This window comes from Ctenopharyngodon idella, chromosome 10, assembly GCF_019924925.1.
Source record: "Ctenopharyngodon idella isolate HZGC_01 chromosome 10, HZGC01, whole genome shotgun sequence".
Taxonomy (NCBI): domain Eukaryota; kingdom Metazoa; phylum Chordata; class Actinopteri; order Cypriniformes; family Xenocyprididae; genus Ctenopharyngodon; species Ctenopharyngodon idella.
The window spans coordinates 2,420,717-2,445,000 of record NC_067229.1 but is presented as its reverse complement, the minus strand read 5'-3'; the positions used below and the strand labels follow the sequence as shown (position 1 = coordinate 2,445,000).

Sequence of the window (24,284 nt, the reverse complement as noted above, 5' to 3'; positions counted from 1 at the left end):
ATCGTTCCCAGAGTTTTCTTCAACACCTCAGAGGTTTTGACTGTTTCAGACTCGATGGTTTTCTGAAAGACACCAACAAAAACACAGTTCAGCACAATTTCACAGGGGACACATGATGCTTTCAGTCATTTCATAATCACAGTAATGTTAATAGTAGGGCTGTCATGTTGCATTTTTAGTGTGTTTAGCTTTAAAACACAGATGATACGCAAAATATGTTTCTCGCTGTATAAAGCAAACCAGCGTCTCGCTAGTAAAGTTTTGATGGATGAGGATTGTAATCAAGGTAAAGACAATTGCGGTGACATACAGGAGTCATACAGTAAGCACGCGTGAGTCTGTTATATTGATGCACAAACAGTGTATGTGCGCTCTCGACGCACTGATCACACATTGTGTTTATGTACAGATACTTTTCGGTACATTCAAGTTGTTTCCACACACATTCAAGATAATGTTTTTATCTGTGATATATACACCTATCAGGCATAACATTATGAGCACTGACAGGTGAAGTGAATAACACTGATTATCTCTTCATCACGGCACCTGTTAGTGCGTGGATATATTAGGCAGCAAGTGAACATTTTGTCCTCAAAGTTGATGTGTTAGAAAATGGGCAAGCGTTTTGAGTGAGTTTGACAAGGGCCAAATTGTGATGGCTAGACGACTGGGTCAGAGCATCTCCAAAACTGCAGCTCTTGTGGGGTGTTCCCGGTCTGCAGTGGTCAGTATCTATCAAAAGTGCTCCAAGGAAGGAACAGTGGTGAACCGGCGACAGGGTCATGGGCGGCCAAGGCTCATTGATGCACGTGGGGAGCGAAGGCTGGCCCGTGTGGTCCGATCCAACAGATGAGCTACTGTAGCTCAAATGGACTGGACCAGTGTGATGCTTTGGGCAATGTTCTGCTGGGAAACCTTGGGTCCTGCCATCCATGTGGATGTTACTTTGACACGTGCCACCTACCTAAGCATTGTTGCAGACCATGTACACCCTTTCATGGAAACAGTATTCCCTGGTGGCTGTGGCCTCTTTCAGCAGGATAATGCGCCCTGCCACAAAGCAAAAATGGTTCAGGAATGGTTTGAGGAGCACAACAACGAGTTTGAGGTGTTGACTTGGCCTCCAAATTCCCCAGATCTCAATCCAATCGAGCATCTGTGGGATGTGCTGAACAAACAAGTCCGATCCATGGAGGCTCCACCTCACAACTTACAGGACTTAAAGGATCTGCTGCTAACATCTTGGTGCAGATACCACAGCACACCTTCAGGGGTCTAGAGGAGTCCATGCCTCGACGGGTCAGGGCTGTTTGGCAGCAAAAGGGGGACCAACACAATATTAGGAAGGTGGTCATAATGTTATGATCGGTGTATGTTGCTGTGTTTAGTAATTCTGAATGGAACCGTTTACTGTAGCAGGCATACAGTATGCAGTATGTCAGGTCAAGGCGGTTGGTTTAGGTTTTTTTTTGGTATCTCCATGTGGTTCTGTTCGGTATCACATTTAAACTGTAAACAAGCTATTTGCTGTTGCACTGAACACATACTGTACACTGAATTCTGAGAAGTGTTTTCTGTCATTTTTTCTTTAATTCTTTGGTGTGCATAAATTTATGAATTATATGAACTCTTTATATCATTTGTTATTGTGTCCTTTTTTGGAAAGACCTAAATTTACCTTGAAAAAAGCTGAAAAATACAGTTTTGTGTGAATCACCCTTCAATCTGATGGTTTACTTTGCTGGATATAGCAGATGACAAAATAAACATGTTAAACAAGATGAGTGGTGTATGCTTAGTTTCACGATAAATGTGTTATTAATCGCGATTAAAAATTTTAACCAGTTGACAGCTCTAGTTAATATGCAGCATAAAAACACTCATACGTACATATTTCCTCCTGGCTTGCTTGAGTGCTTCAGATTCTTCTAGTTTTTTGGCCTCCTCGCGAAACTTCTTGATGTTCTCCTTCATCTCTTTGTTCTTGCTCAGCTCCTGCTTGAGATTGTCCAGAAACTCTCCCAGGAAGCCCTTCCGACCACCACCGCTGGACATAAACCTCGCCTACACATCACACGCATGTGAAAAACATGGTAAAATCCCAAATCTCCCTCCAAAAAAAACCAATGACACGCCACACTCACCTGTGCTGTACTGGCCGCCGGGCCACATATCCTGTACACGTGAGCTCTGTCGTATAATGCTGCATACTGACGACTGACTAAGAGTGCAGAACTTCTCCTGACACAGAGCTGAGCACAAAACATGCATAATAATACAGTAATATCATATTTATGAAGGAAAAAACACCATTTAAACAAGCTCAGATGTGTTATCTGATACTGATGTCACTTAAAATCACGATATTATATATGCATTATTCATATTTCATAAGATTCAGATGGTACTCTAAAGGACACCATGGTATTTCCATGGTACATAACCAAAATTCATGGTAATATCATGGTATTTTATTGTTAAAGAGATGTAAACACAATAATGAATACCTGTTTGGTGTTTTATTGTGATTTAAACATAAATAAAGTCATTTTAAAAAGCTTTATTAGTTATGTTATAATATTTAATGTTGCATCAAGGCCAGAATCATGTTTCATCAGCATGACTAGTGAACCTTTTCACATTTCTGCATGAAACACATTCTAGTTCAGGTGAATCAAACACGCGCTCGTGCTGCTTTAGTCGCGAACATTACGCTTATCGTGACGATATTGGTCGCGCTGTTGATGAGTGCTTAATAAACTGTTTAAATGAGAAACTCACCTGGTAACACTGACACAAGGAGGCCGCCATCTTGGAAGCGCTGCGAGTGACCCGTTTGGCTGGTGACCTTGCGACGCAATTCCGGGGGAGGAGCGACGTCAGGAAGCAGCCAATGAACAGACGCCTGTTCTCTGACGTCTCACAAAGTATGTATTTTTTTATTATTATTCCTATTATATTGCATTTAATTTATGTAGAGCATAGTGTAACTATAAATTACAAAATGAATTATATTGTCTCAGTGGCTTTCTTTAATAAATCGTTTAATCAAACAAATAATTTGTTTTGTTAATTGTTTATATTTTATACAAATAGATTTTTCTGACAATAATTCTTTCTTTTTCTGCATTTTTTTAAAATTGCAATGATTTGTTAATCTTTGTTAAGGTTAGTATAGGAGTATATTAATATATAGAAATATATTTCATAAAGAAATCTAAAAGTACAGTTTTTCATACAGGCTTATTTTTTATTCAGAAATTAGCCCTCAGGCACAGCAAATCAGAATAATTTATCATAGTTTGTCATGAGAAAACATAATTGTAAATAAAACAAAGTCATATGGTAATGATTTTACTTATTTTATTAAAACAACTCTTCACCTCACAGTAACACTATAATCATTTGGCTGTCAGTTGACTTTCTTGTAGCAAATTTAGAGTTTTAAAAGCAAAACATGATTGCAATTTCCAATGAATTGTTGGAAATTAAGCTTAGACTCAAATAATAATAATAAAATGATACCTAGAACCGTACACCACCATGGTACATACCAATAGCCCTAATTATGAATTAATACAATTTTATTTGATTTTTTCCTTTTTTTTGTGCAATTTTCAAACTTCAACATCAGGCCTTCTTCAAACCCCGCCCCCAAAATCACATCAGCCAACCGGATGTGAGCATGCAAAATGACTGACAGGCAGAGAGTGTTCCGAATGATTAAAACAGCAGTTCTGTCATAGAGATAGATGGGATTTCTCACAACACCTATTTTAATGAAAAATAAGCAGAAGCTTTAAAAGTCAAACTCATCAGCTGAGTTTTTAACATGGTCAATATTCATCGTTGAGTGATTTCCGATCATAACGTTCTGCGCGTTCTCAATGTGGATGCACGACTGTTGCGGCTGCCATGATCCAGGTTGCGTATACATTGCTCCATTAAACGGAGGTGGTGCAGATGCTGTGTGAAACATCTTATTTTGTTGCATTTCGCTTTCTAGTTTCAGTCGCGCAAATTTTTCAGTCTCTCGTTGTAGTTCCGCGTTTCTGACGTTCTCCTCCCGCAGTCTCTTTTGTTCCTCACGTAGTTTCTTCTTCCGCTGGTCCATTAGCCAAATCTTCTTTTGCTTTGCCACTTTGTCCGGTGTGATGGCCTTCAAGACGTTGCGTTCGAACATTCTGCTTTCATCGAGAAAGACCTTCGTCCTAAGCACCAACGGAAAACTTTCGCGAGACAAGCGGTTTTCGCGAGGTAGCAGCGGAATAACAGAGTTCAGTTTGTGATGGTTTTCCAGCGAATTCACGATCGCTGAATCGGCGGTGGTCTCGCTGAGGTTGGATTTGAAGTTCTGCGTGAGCAGCAGCAGTGTGAACGCCGAGTTCTCGATGGCGTCCTCAATGCATCGCAACGTCGACCTTCCCGGTTGGGCGAAGTCATCGGAAAACGTTGCGCCAGGCGCGGAGATTATGCTCTCGAGTCTTTCTCTGAGTCTTTGCGCCTCATCCGCGTCTTCTGCTTCGTGGAGGATCACGAAGGCGTAAAACGTTTCTTCTACACTGCTTTCGCTCAGTTCTGGAGAGCAAAAACTGTTAGCTTGAGCTGGTGGTTTGAGATCTTTAGCGTTAGAATAATTTGGGCTGGAAGAAAAATTTATATTTGTGCTTTTGGATGTCACAACTTCGGAGTTTCCTTTGCGGTCTGCACACTGCTTTGAATTTGTCGCGTTATTGACTTCCGCTGTCTGTAGTTGGTTGTTCCCGCGAATATTCGTAGTTGGTCGTCGTAGTTGGTCTTGACTGGTTGTACTTTCACTACTTGTCGCCGTGCGTAAACTCAACGGCTTTGATTCTTCCGTATTGGATTCTGTAGCAGTTGGCGAGCTAATTTCCAGACTATATGAACTGCAGTCCGAGCTTGATTGCTGAGACAACAAACGGGTATCGTTATGCTCAGATACATCTGGAGATGTCAGATTGTAAGTAGCAAGTTCGCTGTTGGATTTATCGATAGCATCAGGCCCGCAGACTTGCTTTACTTCCTCCTCGACATCTAAAGATCGCAAACCACACGTTCTGCTCGCTGCAAGAGCCGCGAGGTACGCTTGATCTCGTAGTGACTTGTCGCACAATCTCTCCTGCACCAAAATGGCGAAAATTCTTGCTATATCCAATAACGTTTTGGCGTCTGTTGCCTTAAAACCACCAATATGGCCGCCGTTCAAACGTTCTCCATGCATTTTGACCATTTCGGCCAAGTAGCTTCCAATGCTGCTGTCGCTGTTAGCCGTTAGCTTAGCATGCGCCTCGCTGTTCCGCTTTAGGAGAATCAAGCACATGGCGTGCACCAGCTCCTCGGGCCGTTCACGGCCCATTTTGAAGGTCAGGCTGAACCATCGCTCCTGCGCAGCCTGGGAGAGGATCTCAAACGCCTTGGCGAGATTCGCGAATCCTCGCTCCATAAGCTCTTCTGCCATTGTTTATGCAAGTATGGGCGATCATACGTGAATATGTACTCTCATATGACATGTTCACGTCATTCCATTCAATCTGAAGTCACTCAGGCGAACATGAGGTCCTGAATGATGAAAGACAAAGTGAAAGTTGTGTTGATTATGAGTCTACTTGAATATTTCAATATCGATAACAATATTTTATAGACTATCAAAGCATTTTACATTTTAATTGAACACATACAAGCTGTATCTTACATTCACCAGAGATATTATAAATTAAATCATAATTGTTTAATTGCTCATTGACGGTTTTCTTTAAAGAGCTTAAAGCTTAGAGAGAAAGGTCCTAAATGGCTGTCAGCCACAGTGTTGCTAAGTCCGCGGTTTTCCCGCGGTTTACTAGTTTTGAGTACCAATTGGGCGGGTTTTGTTGTGAAAACCTGGCAACCCTGGCCAGCCATGAAGTTGACCAAATAATTAATAAATAAATACTACATACCCAGGTAACAGTGAGCGTTCTCAAAACTTTAGCTAACGATGTGGCAAGGTTCTCTCAAAGTTATAAACAAAGTTCTTCCAATAACATCCAGTGAAGTTATCTGGTCTTTAATGTTCTCAAAACGTTAGCACAAAAACATTATTTATAAGTCGTTCATGGAACGTTATTACCTGAAATGTTTTAATTGGACGTTCATTTAACGTTTTTTAACGTTACTACTTCAAAAGTAACGTTTGAAGAGTGATAAAATGGAATACGTTAGCATAACCACGAACATTTAAAACTGGACGTTTTGAACGTTCAAAGAACATTCAGAAATACTTAATTTTTTTAAATATATAACTTAATGGGAGCGTTAGCGAAACGTTCTTAGAGCATTTTTTGTTAGCTGGCGATTCATAATATTATAAAGAAACACAAAGAACGTGTTTCTTACCTTTGTAATAGTTCTGCATTCATCCAGAAGCAGGAAGAAACAAACAGACATTCACACCTTCGCAAAAGAAACAGTGAATCTGTAGAAATTGATTGAGGATCAAACACAAAGACGCTTATTTTCCCGGTTGTTTTATATCTAAAGCATTAAGTGACACACTGATGTTTTTAAAAATGAATGTTTTTCTTTTCGCTTGCTGTGTAATGCGGAAGAAGGTAAACACCGTGTGGACTTTGCAGTGCTTCACTAGTTTAAGATGACCAAAAGATGGCAGTAAAAATTACTGGAAAAATCTACACTAATGGTCTTGAATAAAACGACCTGTTGATCTAGTCTAATGAACATACTTTTACGTTATTTAGCATACATTTAAAAATATGTATGACTCATAGATTAAAAGTCCCTTTTTATTGGCATTTTTAAAAAAGGCTTTTTAAAATTTGTTCTTGTATGAACAGTTGTACTGTATCTCTTTGCAAAGTACAAATATACTGATCGTGTATTAACAATGGGGAATAATCATGGCTTTTAATATCCATATTTGAAAAACAAAACTTTTTTATTTTACGATTCAAGGTTAAGAACAGGAATGTTTTCATAAATTCAGTGTTTACACACTGAATTAGTCACTTGTAATAAACGAATCAGCAATTAAATGTTATTTATACATTATTTATAAATAAACAATTCTCTTAAGTGTGCTCTTATTATATAAATGGGCCACCCCAAAGTTGCGCGAGATTACAGCTGAGCTGAGGAGCCAAGCATGTGCGATAACGAGAGCAGGGTTTCGCGCGCTGAGCCTAAGTTCCGGCAACGCGCGTAAGTGACGCGCAGCCCAACCAATCAGTGAGCGAATCATAACTTCTTTCCGCCAATCAGGAGCGTGCCGTGCCCGCGGCAGGAGGGGAAACACGTTGTTGAACACTTTTATTGATTCGAGCCCCAGTTTCAGTGCGTTTCGCGGCAGAATTGAACTGTAACAAAAAGTGCAACATTTTCACACTTTTATCGCATTTATTGAATTAAAATCACGTCTTCTGTTTCCAAGAAGAAGATTACAGGTAAAGAGCTGCATTTAAAATCTCTTTCGGTTTATATTTAAATGTATTGTCTGTAAAACCATGCGCACGCGCCTTATTTTACTGTATACATTGTAGTAAATTTGCATATTTATCTCGTGTATGTTAATATTTATATAACCTATAGCGTTTTAAAATGTTTCTGTCTTTGCATACTACACTAATTTATTTGTTATCAGCCTCAGACCCAAAATGAAGTCTAAATATCCTTAATTGTGTGGTTAATTGGATTTTTTTGCCATTAAATTATTCAAAATGTTCCATATTAATGTTTTGTATGCTGAAATAAGTAACCATAACAAACCAAAACAAGCCTATAAGAGACAGGAAAGTGTTTGTGAAGGTCTAACTCGAGTAATGCAAGACTTAACAATGGGGTACTGTTGCATAAACCACTTTTATGCCATTAAAATGATAAATCTTTAATAATTTGACACACATTTTGTAATTCTTGGGTTAGATTTGACATTTAGGGGTCTGTTTTTGATACAAGACCACCCACATCATGGCCAGCATACAACCCCTCATTTAAATAAACGCGATTTGCGCGATTTTCCCGTTTAAACGGGTTGATTTCTACAAATAAACGTAAAATAACTAGACTCGTATATGAAGTTTGTCTCATTCCAACTTCCTGTTGTTTTTTTTAAGTCGACAAGATAAAGACTGATGTTATTCCACCCCCTGCAGTACCTTTGAGTGACAGTTAGGGGGCGTTTCCATCTATTTCCGCCAATAAAGCTAGGTTTAGATGTCAACAAGGGTTTCTTACTCCATTATACACGATTGCACACACAGGAATGGAGAATTAAGTTTTCCCATCCACTTTAAATTCATTCTGGAAAGGTACCGCAATACCATGTTTTTGGGGGCATTTACCATGGTAATACCATGTTTTTGGGGCATTTACCATGGTAATACCATGTTTTTTGGGCACTTACCATGGTAATACTGTTTTTTTGGGCAAGTAATATGGTAATACCATGTTTATTGGGGCATTTACCATGGTAATACCATGTTTTTGGGGCATTTACCATGGTAATACCATGTTTTTTTGGGCATGTACAATGGTAATACCATGTTTTACCATTGGCAGTCTTTGGCGTATCTTTGAAATACCATTGTATAAGAGTATTGTAATCATTTGGTACTATGATATAAGCATAGCCTAGGTTTTAAAAATATTGATCGTAAATTGGAAAACTTACAGAAAATATTGGTGAAATAGTGTGGGAATGCTTATAAATCAAAGTACCTTGGATTTTACCATTCAATAGCAGCGCTTTACCAAGCTAACGCCTGTTTTGTAAATGTAACGGGACTCTAATTAAAGCAAGGAAATGTAGAAATGTAGTTTCAAAGCAGCTTTACAAAGTATCAGTCTTAAAACCGCCTGATGAGACGAACAAGGAAAAAGCTGGCCGTGTTGCTCACGTCACTGTGAAACGAACACCTTTTTCCTGCTCGTTTGAAGGTCTTGGCTTCGGGCCATTGTTTAACCTATAAAATAGAAGGCGGGGGAACAATCTCACTTTCTGATGTCACTTGTTCCAGGTTTGCCGCCATGTGGATCCAGGTGCGCACTATGGATGGCAAGGAGACCCATCGGGTCGACTCCCTGTCCAAGCTCACCAAGGTGGATGAGCTCCGCGTGAAGATCACCGAACTCTTCAACGTCGAAGCCGAGAGGCAACGACTCTTTTACAGGGGCAAACAGGTGACCTGTGCCGTTCACAAGCTGTTTTACTTACATAATGTGAAGTCATTTTCAGTCAATAAATGTTTTTACAGATATAGGATTGGTAATTTAGCGTAATTAGGCCCAATTGTAAGGTCGAATTGATTTGGAGGAGAAACTTTAAGCGAAAAATGGGCGTGGCTTGGTTTTATCTGTCAAATTGATTGGATAGTGAAAAAATTTGCTGTTATTTAATATATTCGCAAGAACGAATGTGTAAAATTTGTCAAACCACTTTTTTTATGCAAATAAAACAAATTTGCGTTGATTGCTTGTGAAACAATTCTGGCGCAAATTGTCACGTTCGTTAAGCAAATCAAATTAAAAAATTGCCTCAATTCTACGCTGAACCTCGTATCTTTTGGTTCATTCATTAAGTTTCTCCCTTGTATGTTTAAATCATTATGTACAAACTTAATGAGGTTTAATTTTATATTTTATTATATATTATTATCATACAACAATTTTTTTTAATATTTAAAACGACTAGATTAAAAATCGTCAAGACCAACTTTATGGTGGCTTGAGAAAGTTTAAGAAGTTATTTTTTACATTTGAAGGATTTCTTTAAGTTTAAATCAGTTTTAAGTATTATTTGCAACACCCAGGCTCTAAAATCATTTGTAAAATATCGAATGTGTATATCGTTAGAATTTTACACATTTACACAATGTCACAACGTTGTTTTAATATTTAACATTATTCAACGACTCTTACAGGGGCAAACAGGTGACCTGTGCCATTCGCAAGCTGTTTTACTTGTATAATGTGTCATTTTTGGTCAATTAATGTTTTTACAGAAATAGTATTGGTTATTTAGGCCAAATTGTAAGGTTGAATTGACTTGGAGGAGAAACTTTAAGCGAAAAATGGGCGTGGCTTGGATTTATCTGTCAAATTGATTGGATAGTGAAAAAATTGCCATTATTTAACACTTTCGCAAGAACAAATGTGTGAAATTTGTCAAACGACTTTTTTTATGCAAGTAAAACAAATTTGCTCGTGAAACAATTCTGGCGCAAATTGTTGCATTCGTTAAGCAAATCAAATTTAAAAAATTGCCTCGATTCTACAATAAACACATTGTATCTTTTCGCTCATTCACTAAGTTTGTCCCTTGTTTGTATAAATCATTATCTACAAACTTAATGAGTTTAATTTGATATTATATTATATTTTATTATTTTATCATACAACTAATTTTTTTTAAATATTTAAAATGACTAGATTAAAGTTTGTCAAGCTTTATGTTGGCTGGAGAGTTTAAGAAGTTATTTTTACATTTGAAGGATTTCTTTAAGTTTAAAGCAGTTTTAAGTATTTTTTTTTTTTTTTTTTTTGTTATACCAGGCTCTAAAATCATTTGTAAAATATCGAATTTGTGTATATTGTTCGTATCTTGCACATTTACACAATGTCATAACGTTGTTTTAACATTTAATTTTATTTCGTCCACTTCTTCTTTGGTCATGACAGATGGAGGACGGTCACACCCTCTTTGACTATAACGTGGGTTTGAACGACATCGTTCAGCTTCTCGTACGGCAGGCGCTCCCGAAGGCCGCTCTACCGAAGGACAAAGAGGCCGAGCTGTCCGACTCGGACTCCGGCTGCGGATCGGCCCAGAGCGAGTCGGATAAGGGATCCACGCACGGCGAGAGCGACGGCCAGAGCGCCGCAACCTCAGGCCAGACCGACGCGCCGGACCTCATCGACCCGGGCTTTGGGTTTTACAAGGTGAGCTGGGCGGGAAAATGAGCTTATTATGAATCAAAGCCATTCTTAAATTGTTGCACCCAATAAACAAATGAAATGTAAAATTGTCGTACTGGCCATTTTCTTTCTCACGTATTTTAAGTATTTATCTGCAAACGTGAGCAAAAAGTTCAGATTCGTAAAGTGTTCACAAAACCATTCTTTGGTAAGAACTAACATGTAATGTTTGTAAAACTTGTTGACGCATTTGGTTAACAGAAAGCATTTTTTTTTTTAAATTTGCTGATGAAATTATTGCGCAAATTCGATGAGTAACTCAATTAAAAATCTTGTCATTTACACAAAACTTCTCGTTGGCCATTTTCTTTATTTTGCTCATGATGTTCGTCTTATATGTTTGAATTATCTACAAACTTTAATGATTTTTTGTATAATGTTTTGCTTATCATTTATTTATCTTAAGTGTTTGTACAATCTAAATGTATCAGATATTTTTTTAAAAGTATTTTGTTACACGTCTTTAAAATTGTCTAATTTGTTCAATACAGTCAAAAGTGTTCGTAAAACCATTCTTTTCGCAAGAACTAATGCGTGATGTTTGTAAAATCACTTTTTGCGCAAATTGTTGCGTTCAATATGTAACTAGCATTAAAAATCGTGTAATTTCCACGATAAATGTTTTGTTGGCCATTTTCTATTTCGCTCATTGAATTATCTACAAACTTCAATTATATTAATTGAATAATGAACAAAGTTAATGATTAACTTTAATTTTTTTTAATCTTAGTTCAAATTTAATGCTGCAAGTATTTGTACAAGTTAAGTTTGTTTTTTTGTATTTTTTCCTAATTCGTTACATTTGTGTAATCGGCCGTAAAGTGTTCGTAAATCCATTCTTAGGTAAAAAATAATGTATGATGTTTGTAAAACAACTTTAGTAAAAAGTTGACATTTTGTGAACAAGGAATTTGCCTCATTTGCTCATGAAACTATTCTTGCACAAATTGTCACATTCGTTGAGTAACTCAAATTAAAAATCGTGTCAATTCCACTATAAACATCTCGTTGGCCATTTTCTTTGTTTGCTCACAAAGTTTGTCTTGTGTATTTAAATTTATCTAAAAAAAGGAATTATTTTAATTGTATAATGAACAAAATGTTTGTTTTTATTAAAGCCGGGTGCACACTGCGATTTATAATAGTCATTTACAATTGTTGCTTGTCAGACTGTAAGAACATGATCCTCATGTCACACTGCGGGATCTCAGCTGTCATTTATGTCAGACTGTACGACAGTCAAGACGTGTTAAAAAAACGGATGCACACATGAAAACTTGTCCGGAGTTTTACATCAACCCACACACGTTCGGTGACTGTGAGCTGCGTTACACACGGGACTGAAATGGTGGCTAAAAAAGACATCTCTAGCGTTAATTTTGATCACGGCTTGTCTTGAAAAACGTTTGTCGTAGGAGAAGTCACACTGCAGGACTGTGCGCCAAATCTTCTGACACTGTCAGTATTTCGTCTGAGGTAAAATTTGATCGCAACGGTCATTAATCGGCTGTCGGTGAACATGTCAAACTAGCGATCAAAGACTACAGGTTTTAGCCTAGGATTACAGGAATCTTTTAGGATTCTCAAAATTTGTCTTAGACGACCAAATCATGGACAAAATCGCACAGTGTGCACCAGCCTTAACTTAATTATTTTTTTATATAGTTAAAATATTTCATATTTAAATTTATAAAAGATGTTTTTTGTTACATTAGTAAAATTGTCTAATTTGTGTAAATCGGTCAGTGTTCGTAAAGCCATTCTTTCGCAAGAACTAATGCGTGATGTTTGTAAAATCACTCTATGTAAGTTGTAGCACTTGAATAACAGAACAAATGTTCAAAACGTAACATTTGAACACTCTTTTCAGATAAACGAGTTTGTAGATGCTCGAGACTTGAACATGGGCGCCTGGTTTGAGGCTCAGATCGTCAACGTGACAAAAACGGCAAAGACTTCAGGGGAAGATGGAGAAACTGATGGGGATGAGGAGATCATTTACCACGTCAAATATGAAGAGTAAGTCTATTGTAGAGTAAAAAGTCATTCACTACAGATATTACACTGATTCTGATCATGAATGCACTGCAAAATAATACATTTTATCTTGGTTGTAATTGTGAGTTGCAGTCTGAATTGAATGAGATCAATTAAAAATATTGTTTACGACAAAATGGCAAGAAACTGTTACATCGAGTTCTGGTGAGCTGCACGATAGTCGGATTCACGAACGAATGACTCTTATGTGCTTTTCATTCTTTTTAAAGGGATAGTTCACCCAAAAATGAAAATTTGATGGTTATATGCTTGCCCCCAGGGCATCCAAGATGTAGGTGACTTTGTTTCTTCAGTAGAACACAAATGATGATTTTTAACTCCAGCCGTTGCAGTCTGTCAGTCGTATAATGCATGTCAATGATAACTCCATCTATAAGAGTCAAAAAAACATGCATAAACATCTTGGATGCCCTGGGGGGTAAGCAGATAAACATCAAATTTTCATTTTTGGGTGAACTATCCCTTTAATGAATAGTTCAATAACATGACATTTTAATTTTTGAAATGCTGCCCTATGTAATGTACAACATCAGCATTGAGTTATATTATTATTTTTATATTTTGTTTTAGTAATTTTGCTGAATGTTTTTGACAGTTTTCTGTTTTTATTTTTTAGTATGTCTATATATAATTTTTTTATATATATTTTGAGTTATTTTAGTACATCAAGTTAAACTAAATGAAGACGTTTTCCCTTGGTAACTCTATCTAGAAAAATAAGTTTTTGTATATTTATTTAATTTCAGATAATGTTCATTTTATTTTGAAGTAATGAAAATGATTTGTTTTAGTTAACCGTAATAATTCTGAATTAAAATATGCCCAAATGAATCGTGATCTAATTGAAATCAGAAAAGCTTTGACGATACACAGTGAATGAGTTCAAAAGATTTATGAGTTACAAACTCACAAGCCGGTTATCATTTTAAATCAATCCAAGTTAACAACTGATTCACTTTCTGAAGTCACTTTCAGTCAAATGTTTTTACAGAAAATTGTATTGGTTATTTAGTGTAAATATGCCCAATTGTAAGGTTGAATTGATTTGGAGGAGAAATTTTGGGGGTGAAACTGTAAGGTGAGTAAATGTTTTACTTTCTTTTCCAAACAGGAAGAAATGATCTACAGTTTTCCCTCCAATTCATGCACCTGTTAACATGAAGTTTCAGTCTTCCTTTCATGTGTGTCTTAAACTGTTCATCAAAGGCCATCTGTTTAAACCTCCCGCGCCATCTGAATGTTAATCGTGCGCGCATGTGCTCTGTGCAGTTACCCCGAGAATGGCGTGGTGCAGCTGCGCGGGAAAGACGTCCGTCCGCGAGCGCGCACCGTCTACCAGTGGCACCAGCTGGAGGAGGGCATGATTGTGATGGTCAACTACAACCCGGACGAGCCCAAAGAGCGCGGCTACTGGTACGACGCCCAGATCCAGAGGAAGAGGGAGACGCGCACCCAGCGTGAGGTTTATGGCAAAATCCTGCTCGGGTAGGTTGAAGTTTTAGCCTTTAACATCAACTTTGCTTGGTCAAATGGTCAGTTTGTACATTTCGAATTTGTGTAAATCAATCATAAAGTTTTCATAAACTCAAGAACGAATGTGTAAAATTTGTTAAACCACTTTTTACGTAAAACAAATTTGCTTTGACTGCTCATGAAACAATTCTTGCACAAATTGTCATTGAGCAAATCAAATTATACAATTAATGTTTTTTGTAAGTTTAGTTTAAGGCTATTTTAAATTATAAATTATAGATTTGTTACACTAGGCCCTGAAAAAAATGTTTTTCACTATAAAAGTGTTTCTTTCTGTTGGTTTCTTCAAGTTTCTTTTATATTTAAATTATTAGCTACAAACTTAGGAATTTAAATATAATATTTGTTCATTATACAATTAAAATCGTTAAGTTATGCAATTTTGTTTATATATATTTAAATATGAAAGATATTAAATTTATTTTGTTACTCCAGGCTGTAAAATCATTCATAATTTTTATTGTTACACAAATTCAGCCATTTGTTTTTTCCAGTGTAAACGTCTTTTTGTTGGTTTGCTCACAAAGTTCCTCTTAAGTTTGTAAATAATTGAAATTTAAGTATTTTAATTGTGTAATAATAAAGTTCATTCATAGTTTATTTTTTATATTTAAATATTTTAAACAAAACTGTATGATTTAAAAATTATTTAAAACAATTATACAGATAATTGAATGTAAATTGCTTGTAAAATGTTCATAAAATTGTTCTTGCACAAGAATGAATTTGTAAAATGTTTGTAAAACCACTTTTTACGCAAATTGTTGCATTCAGTTAGCAGAACATATTTGCGTTAATTTGCTTATGAAACCATTCTTGTGCAAATTGTCACATTCAGTAAGTAAAAGCATGTAAGCAAATAAAGTCATTTGTAAATTGTTGAATTTGTGTTGGTCAAATCAAATTTAAAAAAAAAAAAGTGTACATTTCACTATAAATGTCTCGCTGGCCATTTTGTCTGACGGTTTGATCACAAAGTTTGTCCGAAATTTCTACAGGGACGCTGGTGATTCTCTGAACGACTGTCGCATCATGTTCGTGACTGAGATCTACAAGATTGAAGAGCCAGGAAGTTCAGATGGTCCAGGAGCCTCTTCTGACAGCCCTCTCAAGAGTGAGTCTGACTTTAGTACCGAACATACGCTTTAATTTTTACCATATTCGTACAATCCAGACTCCATATGTTCGGCGCAGATGTTAAGGTGCCTCGTTTCTGTCAAATCAGGGTCAAACGGACCTGAGTGCAAGGTCTGCAAAGATGACCCCAAGAAGAACTGCCGCATGTGCAACTGTCACGTGTGTGGCGTGAAGCAGGACCCCGATAAACAGCTGCTGTGCGATGAATGTGACATGGCGTTTCACACCTACTGTCTGAACCCGCCGCTCACCACCATTCCCGAAGACGAGGACTGGTAAATGAGTTTCCATCGCTTACTCTTCATCTAATACTTTCATCCAAAGCAAAAATAAATAGAATCTTAAAGGATTTGAACCAATTTGTTACCTTAAAGGGTTAGTTCACCCAAAAATGAAAATAATGTCATTAATTACTCACCCTCATGTCGTTCCACACCCGTAAGACCTTTGTTCATCTTCGGAACACAAATTAAGATATTGTTGATGAAATCCGATGGCTCAATGAGAAAGATAATTTACACTTTCAGTGTCCAGAAAGGTACTAAAGACATATTTAAAACAGTTCATGTGAGTTCAGTGGTTCAACTTTAATATTATAAAGCGACAAAAATACTTTTTGTGGACCACAAAACAAAATTACTTTTCAACAAGATCTTCAACAAGATGGCCGATTTCAAAACACTGCTTCTGAGCTTTACAAATCTTTCGTTTCGAATCAGTGATTCGGATCTCCTATCAAACGGCTAAACTGCTGAAATCACGTGACTTTGGCGCTCTGAACCACTGATTCGATTCGCAAAGCTCCGAAGCTTCATGAAGCATTGTTTTGAAATCGGCCATCACTAGATATTATGATGATTTTTGTAAAACCACAAGTGTTCAATTCAGTTGCTTTTGTATAATGAAAAAGTTCATTATTTCAGCAGTTTACGCTAAGCTCTTAACTAACTTTTTTTTAATCAAACATTTTATACAAGTTTCAAATATATTAAAGATATTTAAAACAACTATGTAGATTTGTTACGCTAAGCTCTAGACTCATTTGTACATTGTTCAATTTGCTTAAATCGCTCGTAAAATTTTCATAAAAGCATTCTTGCGCAAGAATGAATGTTAAATGTTTGTAACATCACTTTATGCAAAGTTACCAAAACGCCTTCAGTTACCAAAACATTGCATTAATTGATCATGAAGCCATTGCACAAATTGTCTGCAAGCAAATCAAATAAAAAAAAAAAAGGTCGATTTCACTATAAATGTCTTTTTTCCTTGCAGGTATTGTCCGGAATGCCGTAATGATGCCAGCGAGGTGGTTCTGGCTGGAGAGAAGCTGAAGGAAAGCAAGAAAAAGGCCAAGATGGCGTCTGCAAGCTCTTCCAGTCAGAGGGACTGGGGGAAGGTGTGTTTCAGCTCAACAAGTTTGCAAATAGAGACATCAGATTCGTTTAGATGAAGTATTCATGAGCCTGGTGTCTTGTTTTGTAGGGTATGGCGTGTGTCGGCCGCACCAAACAGTGCACCATCGTTCCCTCCAACCATTACGGGCCCGTTCCTGGAGTTCCAGTGGGAACGCTGTGGAAGTTCAGAGTGCAGGTGGGCATTTGACAGGAGTTTATTTGTTTTATTGATATAAATTTTTTAGGCCTAGAAAATTAGTTTTATTTTTAATAATTTAATTCAAATAATTATTATAGTTTCCATTTAGTTTAATAAGGTATTTTTCATTATCTAAGTTATTTATATCTACAAACTTAGTAAAATTGTAATTGTATAATGAACAAAATTTCATTAACTATTATAATTTTTTTTTTTTTAATGTATTTATAGTATTTATTTTATTATTTTTTTACACTAGGCTGTAAATGAATTTGTGGCAGTAAATGAAGAGGTATATTAAGTTCGTTGCGGAGAACCACAAGGCTCAGTACTAGGACCGTTGATTTTCACCCTATATATGCTACCCTTGGGAGATATCATTACGAAACGTGGTGTTAGTTTTCACTGTTACACTGGTGATACTCTGTTCCACTCCCTGGCTGATGAATACATGGTGGATATTAACATGATTTTGTGCTGTTTGCATTGGTCAGGTGAGTGAATCGGGTGTCCACAGGCCTCATGTCGCAGGGATTCACGGCAGAAGTAACGACGGTGCTTATTCTCTGGTGCTCGCCGGAGGCTACGAAGATGATGTGGTATGTGTGCAAACACTCGCCCCAAACCATCCTTCAGGAAGTCCTTCCCTTTGTTTACCTGTGTTTTGTTTTGTTTTTTCTTTTCATTCCAGGACGATGGTAATGAGTTCACCTACACTGGCTCCGGGGGTCGCGACCTGTCTGGGAACAAGAGAACGGCCGAGCAGTCCTGCGATCAGAAGCTCACCAACATGAACAGGTCAGAAACGTAGTACTGCATGTTCAAGACAACGACCTTGATGATGAAAATGAGTATTCAGACTGATGTCATGTAGGAACTTCATGTTCGGTTATCATATTAATATCTTTTGTCACCATGTGGCCTTAATTGCATCAGCAGAAAAGTTAATATATTGTGTGTAATGCGATTGTTATTGTAGGGCACTTGCTCTGAACTGTAACGCGGCGGTGAATGAGAAGGAAGGCGCGGAGGCCAAAGACTGGAAGGCCGGGAAACCTGTGAGAGTCGTGCGCAGCTCCAAAGGACGCAAACACAGCAAATACTGTCCTGAAGACGGCAACCGATACGACGGCATTTACAAGGTGAGCCATTTACGAGTGATGGAGCGGTTTGCACTGTTCATTAATAGGCTTGAATTTATCTATTTTATTCATTTATTCACAGGCCTGCATTCATTTATATTTATTTATTCAATCATTTATTCAGTCATTCAGTAATATTTATTAAATCAATCATTTATATTTATTCAGTCTTTCATTTAATCATTCATTTATATTCATTCATTCATTCATTCATTCATATTTATTCATTTGTTTATTCAGTTATTACCAGGCCCTGTATTTTATTTATATTCATTAATTTGCCTGTATTTTAATTTATTCATTCACAAGTCTGTTTATTTTTTTTTTAAATCATTCATTCAAACTATTCATTCATATTTTTATTCTCTCTCTCTCTATATATTTATTTATTTATTTATTTATTTATTTATTTATTATTTTTACATTTATTCAATCATTCATGTTTATTCAATCATTCATTTATATTTATTCAATTACCAGGCCCTGCATATTTTAATTATATTCATTAATTCACCTGTATTTTAATTTATTCATTTATTTTAATTTATCTGTATTTTATTTATTATTTTTGAAATATTTATTCCATTCATTACCACACCTGTTTATTTTCTTCATTTATTTGTGTTTATTCATTCATATTTAATCATTCTTTCAATCATTCATTTATATTTATTCAATTATTAATTTAATAATTCATATTTATTCAACCACTCATTCATTTTTATATTCATCATTATAATCATTAATTTATAATTCATTCATTCATTTATATATAATTCATTCATTCATTTATATATAATTCAATTTATATATCATTGATTCATATTTATTCATTTATATTTATTCAATTATTAACAGGCCCTGTATAATTTATCTATAATTTATTTATTTATTCATTTATATTTATTTATTCCATTCAGTCATTACCAAGCCTGTATTTATTTATATATTCATTGATTTATTTATTCACTTATTTTTTTTTTATTCATTCATATTTAATTAGGTGGTGAAGTACTGGCCGGAGAAGGGCAAGTCCGGTTTCCTCGTTTGGAGATACTTGCTTAAACGAAATGACGACGAACCGGCGCCGTGGACCCGTGACGGAAAAGAGCGCATTAAGAAACTGGGGCTCACCATGCAGGTAATGTCACATTTCACCCCAAATCCACAAGCCTTTTTGTATTTCTTTGAGCTTCTCCTGTTAACCCTGGTCCTCCCGTGCTGCAGTATCCTGAGGGTTATCTGGAAGCCGTGGCTGCGAAAGAAAAGGAGAAAGAGAACAAAAATGAAGAAGACGTTGAAGAAACGCCCACAAAGGGCAAGAGGAAGAGGAAATCCCAGACCGGTAGGTGTAAAAACGTCCCGGTGTGACATTGACCATACCTAAAGATCTTTCTGTTTACATCCCTAATATCCTCATTTTCCCAATCGTAGTGGACGAGAAGAGTTCTCCGGCCAAAGGCACGCCTAAGAAGATGAAAGTGGAGGCGTACAAACTGAGCAAAGAACAGAAGAACTTGATCAAAGACGATGAGCTGAACAAGAAGCTGTGGGACGAAGCCATGGAGTCTCTCAGCCTCGGACCTGTACGTACAGGCCAACGTCTTCATTATTTATTTGGTGATGTATAACTTGTAATTTAAGCTACTGAGGGGATTATTGTCCGATTAATGTCTTCATATCGCACTGTAGCGCTTCCTGAACAAAGTGGAGGAAGTTTTCCTGTGCATCTGCTGCCAAGAAGTCGTCTATCAGCCCATCACCACAGAATGCCAACACAACGTCTGCAGGGTGAGAGACGAAAACCACAGACACACGTGTTATATCACAACAACAGACTTCACAGTGCTCAACATGAAGTCACTGAATATCATTTGAATACACTTTTATTTACTTAAATTATTCTTTTAATTTTGTTCTTTATTTATTTTAGTTTATTATTTAATTATAAATTATGTGTTTTATTTTCATTTTGTTAATTTCATTTATTAATTCTTTTAATGTTCTTGTATATTTATTTTATTTATTTGATTCATTGATTGCTTCAGTCCCTTCCAGGCCTGGAAAAAGTCATTTGAAATTCATAGTGAATACTTATTTGTTAATTTTTTTTTTTTTTTTTTTTTTTTTTTTTTTTTTAAATTACAACTCGTATATGAGAGTAAGAAAAAGTAATGCAAATTATTAAAATTAATAATATAAGTTCATGGAAAACCTATTTGTTGTATAGTTGTATTTTTATGTATTGTAAGTTGCATTCGCACCGGGAATAGAAACTGTGAAGCGGCCAACAGCGGCGTCTTTAAGCGTGGCATTTACAAACGCTAAAAACCAGTGGATGGAGGATGCCGTGATCGCAGCTGTGTTTGTTGTGTCGTGGGTTTTGTGTTAACGGAGATGGAATGTAAACACAAAATTTACAGGACTGAAAGAGCAAAAAGTGGGGCTAAGAGACGAAATCTCCTATGACAACTTTCAGTATTACATCTAACCGAGGTGGAGAAAAGAACACACCCCTGCAGACAACAGATAAATGCCGTTATACCTGTTTTCCATGTTCGTGAATTAAATGTTTACACAGCTTTTTAAAAAGCTAGGTGCCAGTGTTTGACCAATCATCGTACACTTACGTCACTGATAGGTCTAAACCAGCACTATAGGAACTTACTCTGAAGTAGGAGCTCATTTATTTCCCCCAAAAGGAGTTCCTAGAACTAAAATCGTTCCTAGTTCCTGCGGTGCGAACATGGCAAAATCCGGGTACTTCAGCCAATAGTTCTAGGAACTATGAAAAGGTTTCTCCGGTGCAAAAGCCCCTTATACTTCTATCATAGCCTTGATTTTGTTGGCAGCTAATTAAATTTGCTGTGTGTTTTTATGGCAGCATGTGAAACTCCGTCGATGTCAGGGATTCCATTCTGATGACAACGGTTCGTGGATTTTTGAATAAGACTAACACGATTTTCTTCTCTTTATTAGGAGTGCCTTCAGCGATCTTTCAAAGCCGAGGTCTACACCTGTCCGGCTTGCCGACATGATCTGGGCAAAAACTACCAAATGACGGTGAACAAACCTCTCCAAGCCATCCTCACCCAGCTCTTCCCAGGATACAGCAGCGGCCGGTGTTGACGCGGCGCGACAATTCCACTAACGAAATGGATTTCGTTTTTTATTATATTTAACAAATGCATCAGGTTGTAGGATTGATCGAAACACCTCCGCCTACTTGATTTGGCCCTGTTTTGTGACCTGCCTCTATCTAGCCACTCAACTTCTGTCCGTTGTAGTAATTTCTTCTGAATCGCAAGCTTCATATTTACGAATAAAGGTGATTCTAGCGATCTAGCTGTGTTTTAGCTATAGGCACTTCTTGTCCCCTACACCAGCACAATGAACCATAGCTATGCACAATTACAATGTTCGTTAATAATTTTTTTTGCTGTAATTTCATTACAGTGATTTGTACGAAAGCACTGGCTGTAGAATCCCGTTAAAATGAGCCCGTCAAGATCAGTGCGTTTGACGTTTTTACTGTACCATCATTAGCGCTGAATACATTTAAATGAACTAGCTATGCATTATTACGACGTTTGCAGTGCTAATATCCTAACAACTTTTTGTCAGTGGTATTTCGTCATTTGTAATGTTAACAAGCCTTCGTACGAATGCTATTAAGATCGATAATTCGAAGTTGCCGTAGCTTTACTAGCGCACAAAAACAAATACGATGTTCGTTAATCAATTTTTCACAAGTAGTAACGAAGATTTGTACGAAAAGCACTGGCTGTAGAATCCTGTTAAAACGATCCCGTCAAGATCAATGTGTTTGACGTTTCTACTGTACCATCGTTAGCGCTAAAATTCAAATGAACTACCTATTATTGCGACGTTTGCGATGCTAATCTCCTAACAATATTTTTTTTTTTTTTTTTTTTTTTTTTTTGGTCAGCGGTCATTTGTGACGTTAACAAGCCTTTGTTACGAATGCTATTAAGATTGATAATTCAAAGTTGCCATAGCTGTACTAGCCCACAAAAACAAATACTATGTTCGTTAATCATTTTTCGCAAGTAGTAACGATGATTCATTCGAAAACATCCTGTTTTAACAACCCTTTGTACGAATGCTATTAAGATCCACAAGTTTAAATCGACAGGCTTGCTAGCGCACAAAAACAAATGTGATGTTCGTTAATCATTTTCGCAAGCAGTAACGATGATTTGTACGAAAACGCTGGCTCTAGAATCCCGTTAAAACGACGGCATCAAGATCGGTGCGTTTGACATGTTTACTGTACCATCGTTAGCGCTAAATACATTTAAATGAACTAGCTATGCATTATTGCAACGTTTGCGATGCTAATCTCCGAACAACTTTTTTTTTTTTTTTTTTTTGCCTGCAGTATTTCGTCATTTGTGACGTTAACAAGCCTTCGTACGAATGCTATTAAGATTGATAATTCGAAGTTGCCATAGCTTTACTAGCGCACAAAAAACAAATGCAATGTTCGTTAATCATTTTTCCCAAGTAGTAACGATGATTAGTTCGAAAAACGCTGGCTCTAAAACCATCCTGTTTTACCAACCCTTTGTACGAATGCTATTAAGATCCATAAGGTTAAGTTGCTGTAGGTTTATTAGCGCACAAACTTTTTTCGTTTCGGCTATATTACATATTTTTATTCTCATTGTACTGCCATTTATTGGTAACTAACTAAATTTAATCTAAAAATTGATTCATTTTAACCTAATAGTAATTTACATAACTCTACGTTTGTTGAACTTTTTTTTTTTTTTTTTCTCATCCATTTTGGTAAGCGACTAAATTTAATAAGCTCTGAAATTAATAGATATCCCTCTTCTTTTTCTTTTCATTTATTTGCTTCGCTGTTTAACTGCTGTATGTGCTTTAGGAACGGAGTGTCATTTTTCCACTAACTTCTGCCGTTATGCAAACAGTGGTCATGCACGTAAAACCGATCCGGTTTTAAGTGCTCCTGGTCTTCCTTGACTTTTCGAAGGTTTTTGAGGTTAATCCTTGAACTGTTTTCCGCACAAACCCTGACAGTTTCTCATTCAGGAAGTATTTAAGTGTATTGTCTTTTTCGCCATTGACGTTCTTTGCTTGTTATGAGTTATTATAGTATTTGCTAAATAAATGCCTGAGGCTGCAGATAATTTTTTTTGTTTGTTTGTTTTTGTTTTTCTTAGTTATACCTCAACTATTTCTAATATTTGCATAGACTGGAGCTGTATATTCTGAAATTTGAAATTGTATATTTTTAGCACTTGTATTTAGCCATTTTATGTAGTGGTTGGTGCATAGCTATTTTTGTGCACTGGGATGAGTGCTATATTTTTCAATAAACTGTATTGAACTTTTATATAAACCCCACTGTGTGTGTGTGAACTCTTCTTTTCCTAATAAAATGCTCTTGTGTGTTTAAAAGCATTTGAGTCACTCATAAATGTTTGTATAGTCATTAACTTGATGTTTTGCCAGCAAATATGACACTCAATACTTCCTTAAAGGTAAAAGGGAGGCTCTGGAATAAAACTGCATTTTTATTTTTTTAAAACCTACTTGAATAGTTGATTTAGTAAAAATATCCAAGTTCTCATTTAGTCATAGCAAAGAGTTTAAAAAGCTGAAACCTGAAGCCACAAAGTATAATCTTGTAATCCTGAAGGTCTTTTTGTGAAACAAAGTGGTTATAGTATGTTGTTTGTGTACATATTGTTTTAGTATGGTGTTATTTGTATGCTTTTATACTCTTTGAACATATTTTGACGTCGTTTTCGTCGAGTTTTCCTTTTATTTGTAACGTAT

The 24,284-nt window shown here is 36.5% G+C and overlaps 3 protein-coding genes across 3 annotated transcripts in view; 1 reads left to right on the top strand and 2 right to left on the bottom strand.

The window, feature by feature from the left end:
* The window catches only part of timm44 (translocase of inner mitochondrial membrane 44 homolog (yeast)), a 7,942-nt gene extending 5,033 nt beyond the window's left edge, over positions 1–2,909 (bottom strand). The window contains exons 1-4 of the mRNA XM_051910744.1: positions 2,785–2,909; positions 2,148–2,255; positions 1,894–2,067; positions 1–62 (exon numbers count right to left, since the gene is read on the bottom strand). The exon at positions 1–62 is cut by the window's left edge and continues 19 nt beyond it. Of these exons, the coding sequence (XP_051766704.1) occupies positions 1–62; positions 1,894–2,067; positions 2,148–2,255; positions 2,785–2,814 (374 nt within the window). The 5' untranslated portion in view covers positions 2,815–2,909. The remainder of the gene's footprint in view (positions 63–1,893; positions 2,068–2,147; positions 2,256–2,784) is intronic.
* A 443-nt stretch (positions 2,910–3,352) lies between these two features.
* Positions 3,353–6,697, bottom strand: ticam1 (TIR domain containing adaptor molecule 1). The gene is made up of 2 exons (XM_051910743.1): positions 6,397–6,697; positions 3,353–5,583 (listed from the first exon to the last, which is right to left on the bottom strand). Exon 2 carries the CDS (start codon positions 5,480–5,482, stop codon positions 3,803–3,805), a length of 1,680 nt encoding a protein of 559 aa, XP_051766703.1. The 5' UTR covers positions 5,483–5,583; positions 6,397–6,697; the 3' UTR covers positions 3,353–3,802.
* A 542-nt stretch (positions 6,698–7,239) lies between these two features.
* On the top strand, positions 7,240–23,849 carry uhrf1 (ubiquitin-like with PHD and ring finger domains 1). The gene is made up of 17 exons (XM_051910742.1): positions 7,240–7,460; positions 9,033–9,195; positions 10,693–10,953; positions 12,860–13,008; positions 14,317–14,532; positions 15,579–15,694; positions 15,806–15,992; positions 16,993–17,116; positions 17,203–17,310; positions 17,808–17,912; positions 18,005–18,111; positions 18,293–18,455; positions 19,459–19,596; positions 19,683–19,800; positions 19,890–20,041; positions 20,148–20,246; positions 21,435–23,849. The coding sequence occupies exons 2-17, from the start codon at positions 9,043–9,045 to the stop codon at positions 21,582–21,584; spliced, it is 2,346 nt and encodes a 781-aa protein (XP_051766702.1). The 5' UTR covers positions 7,240–7,460; positions 9,033–9,042; the 3' UTR covers positions 21,585–23,849.
* Positions 23,850–24,284: the final 435 nt, after the last annotated feature.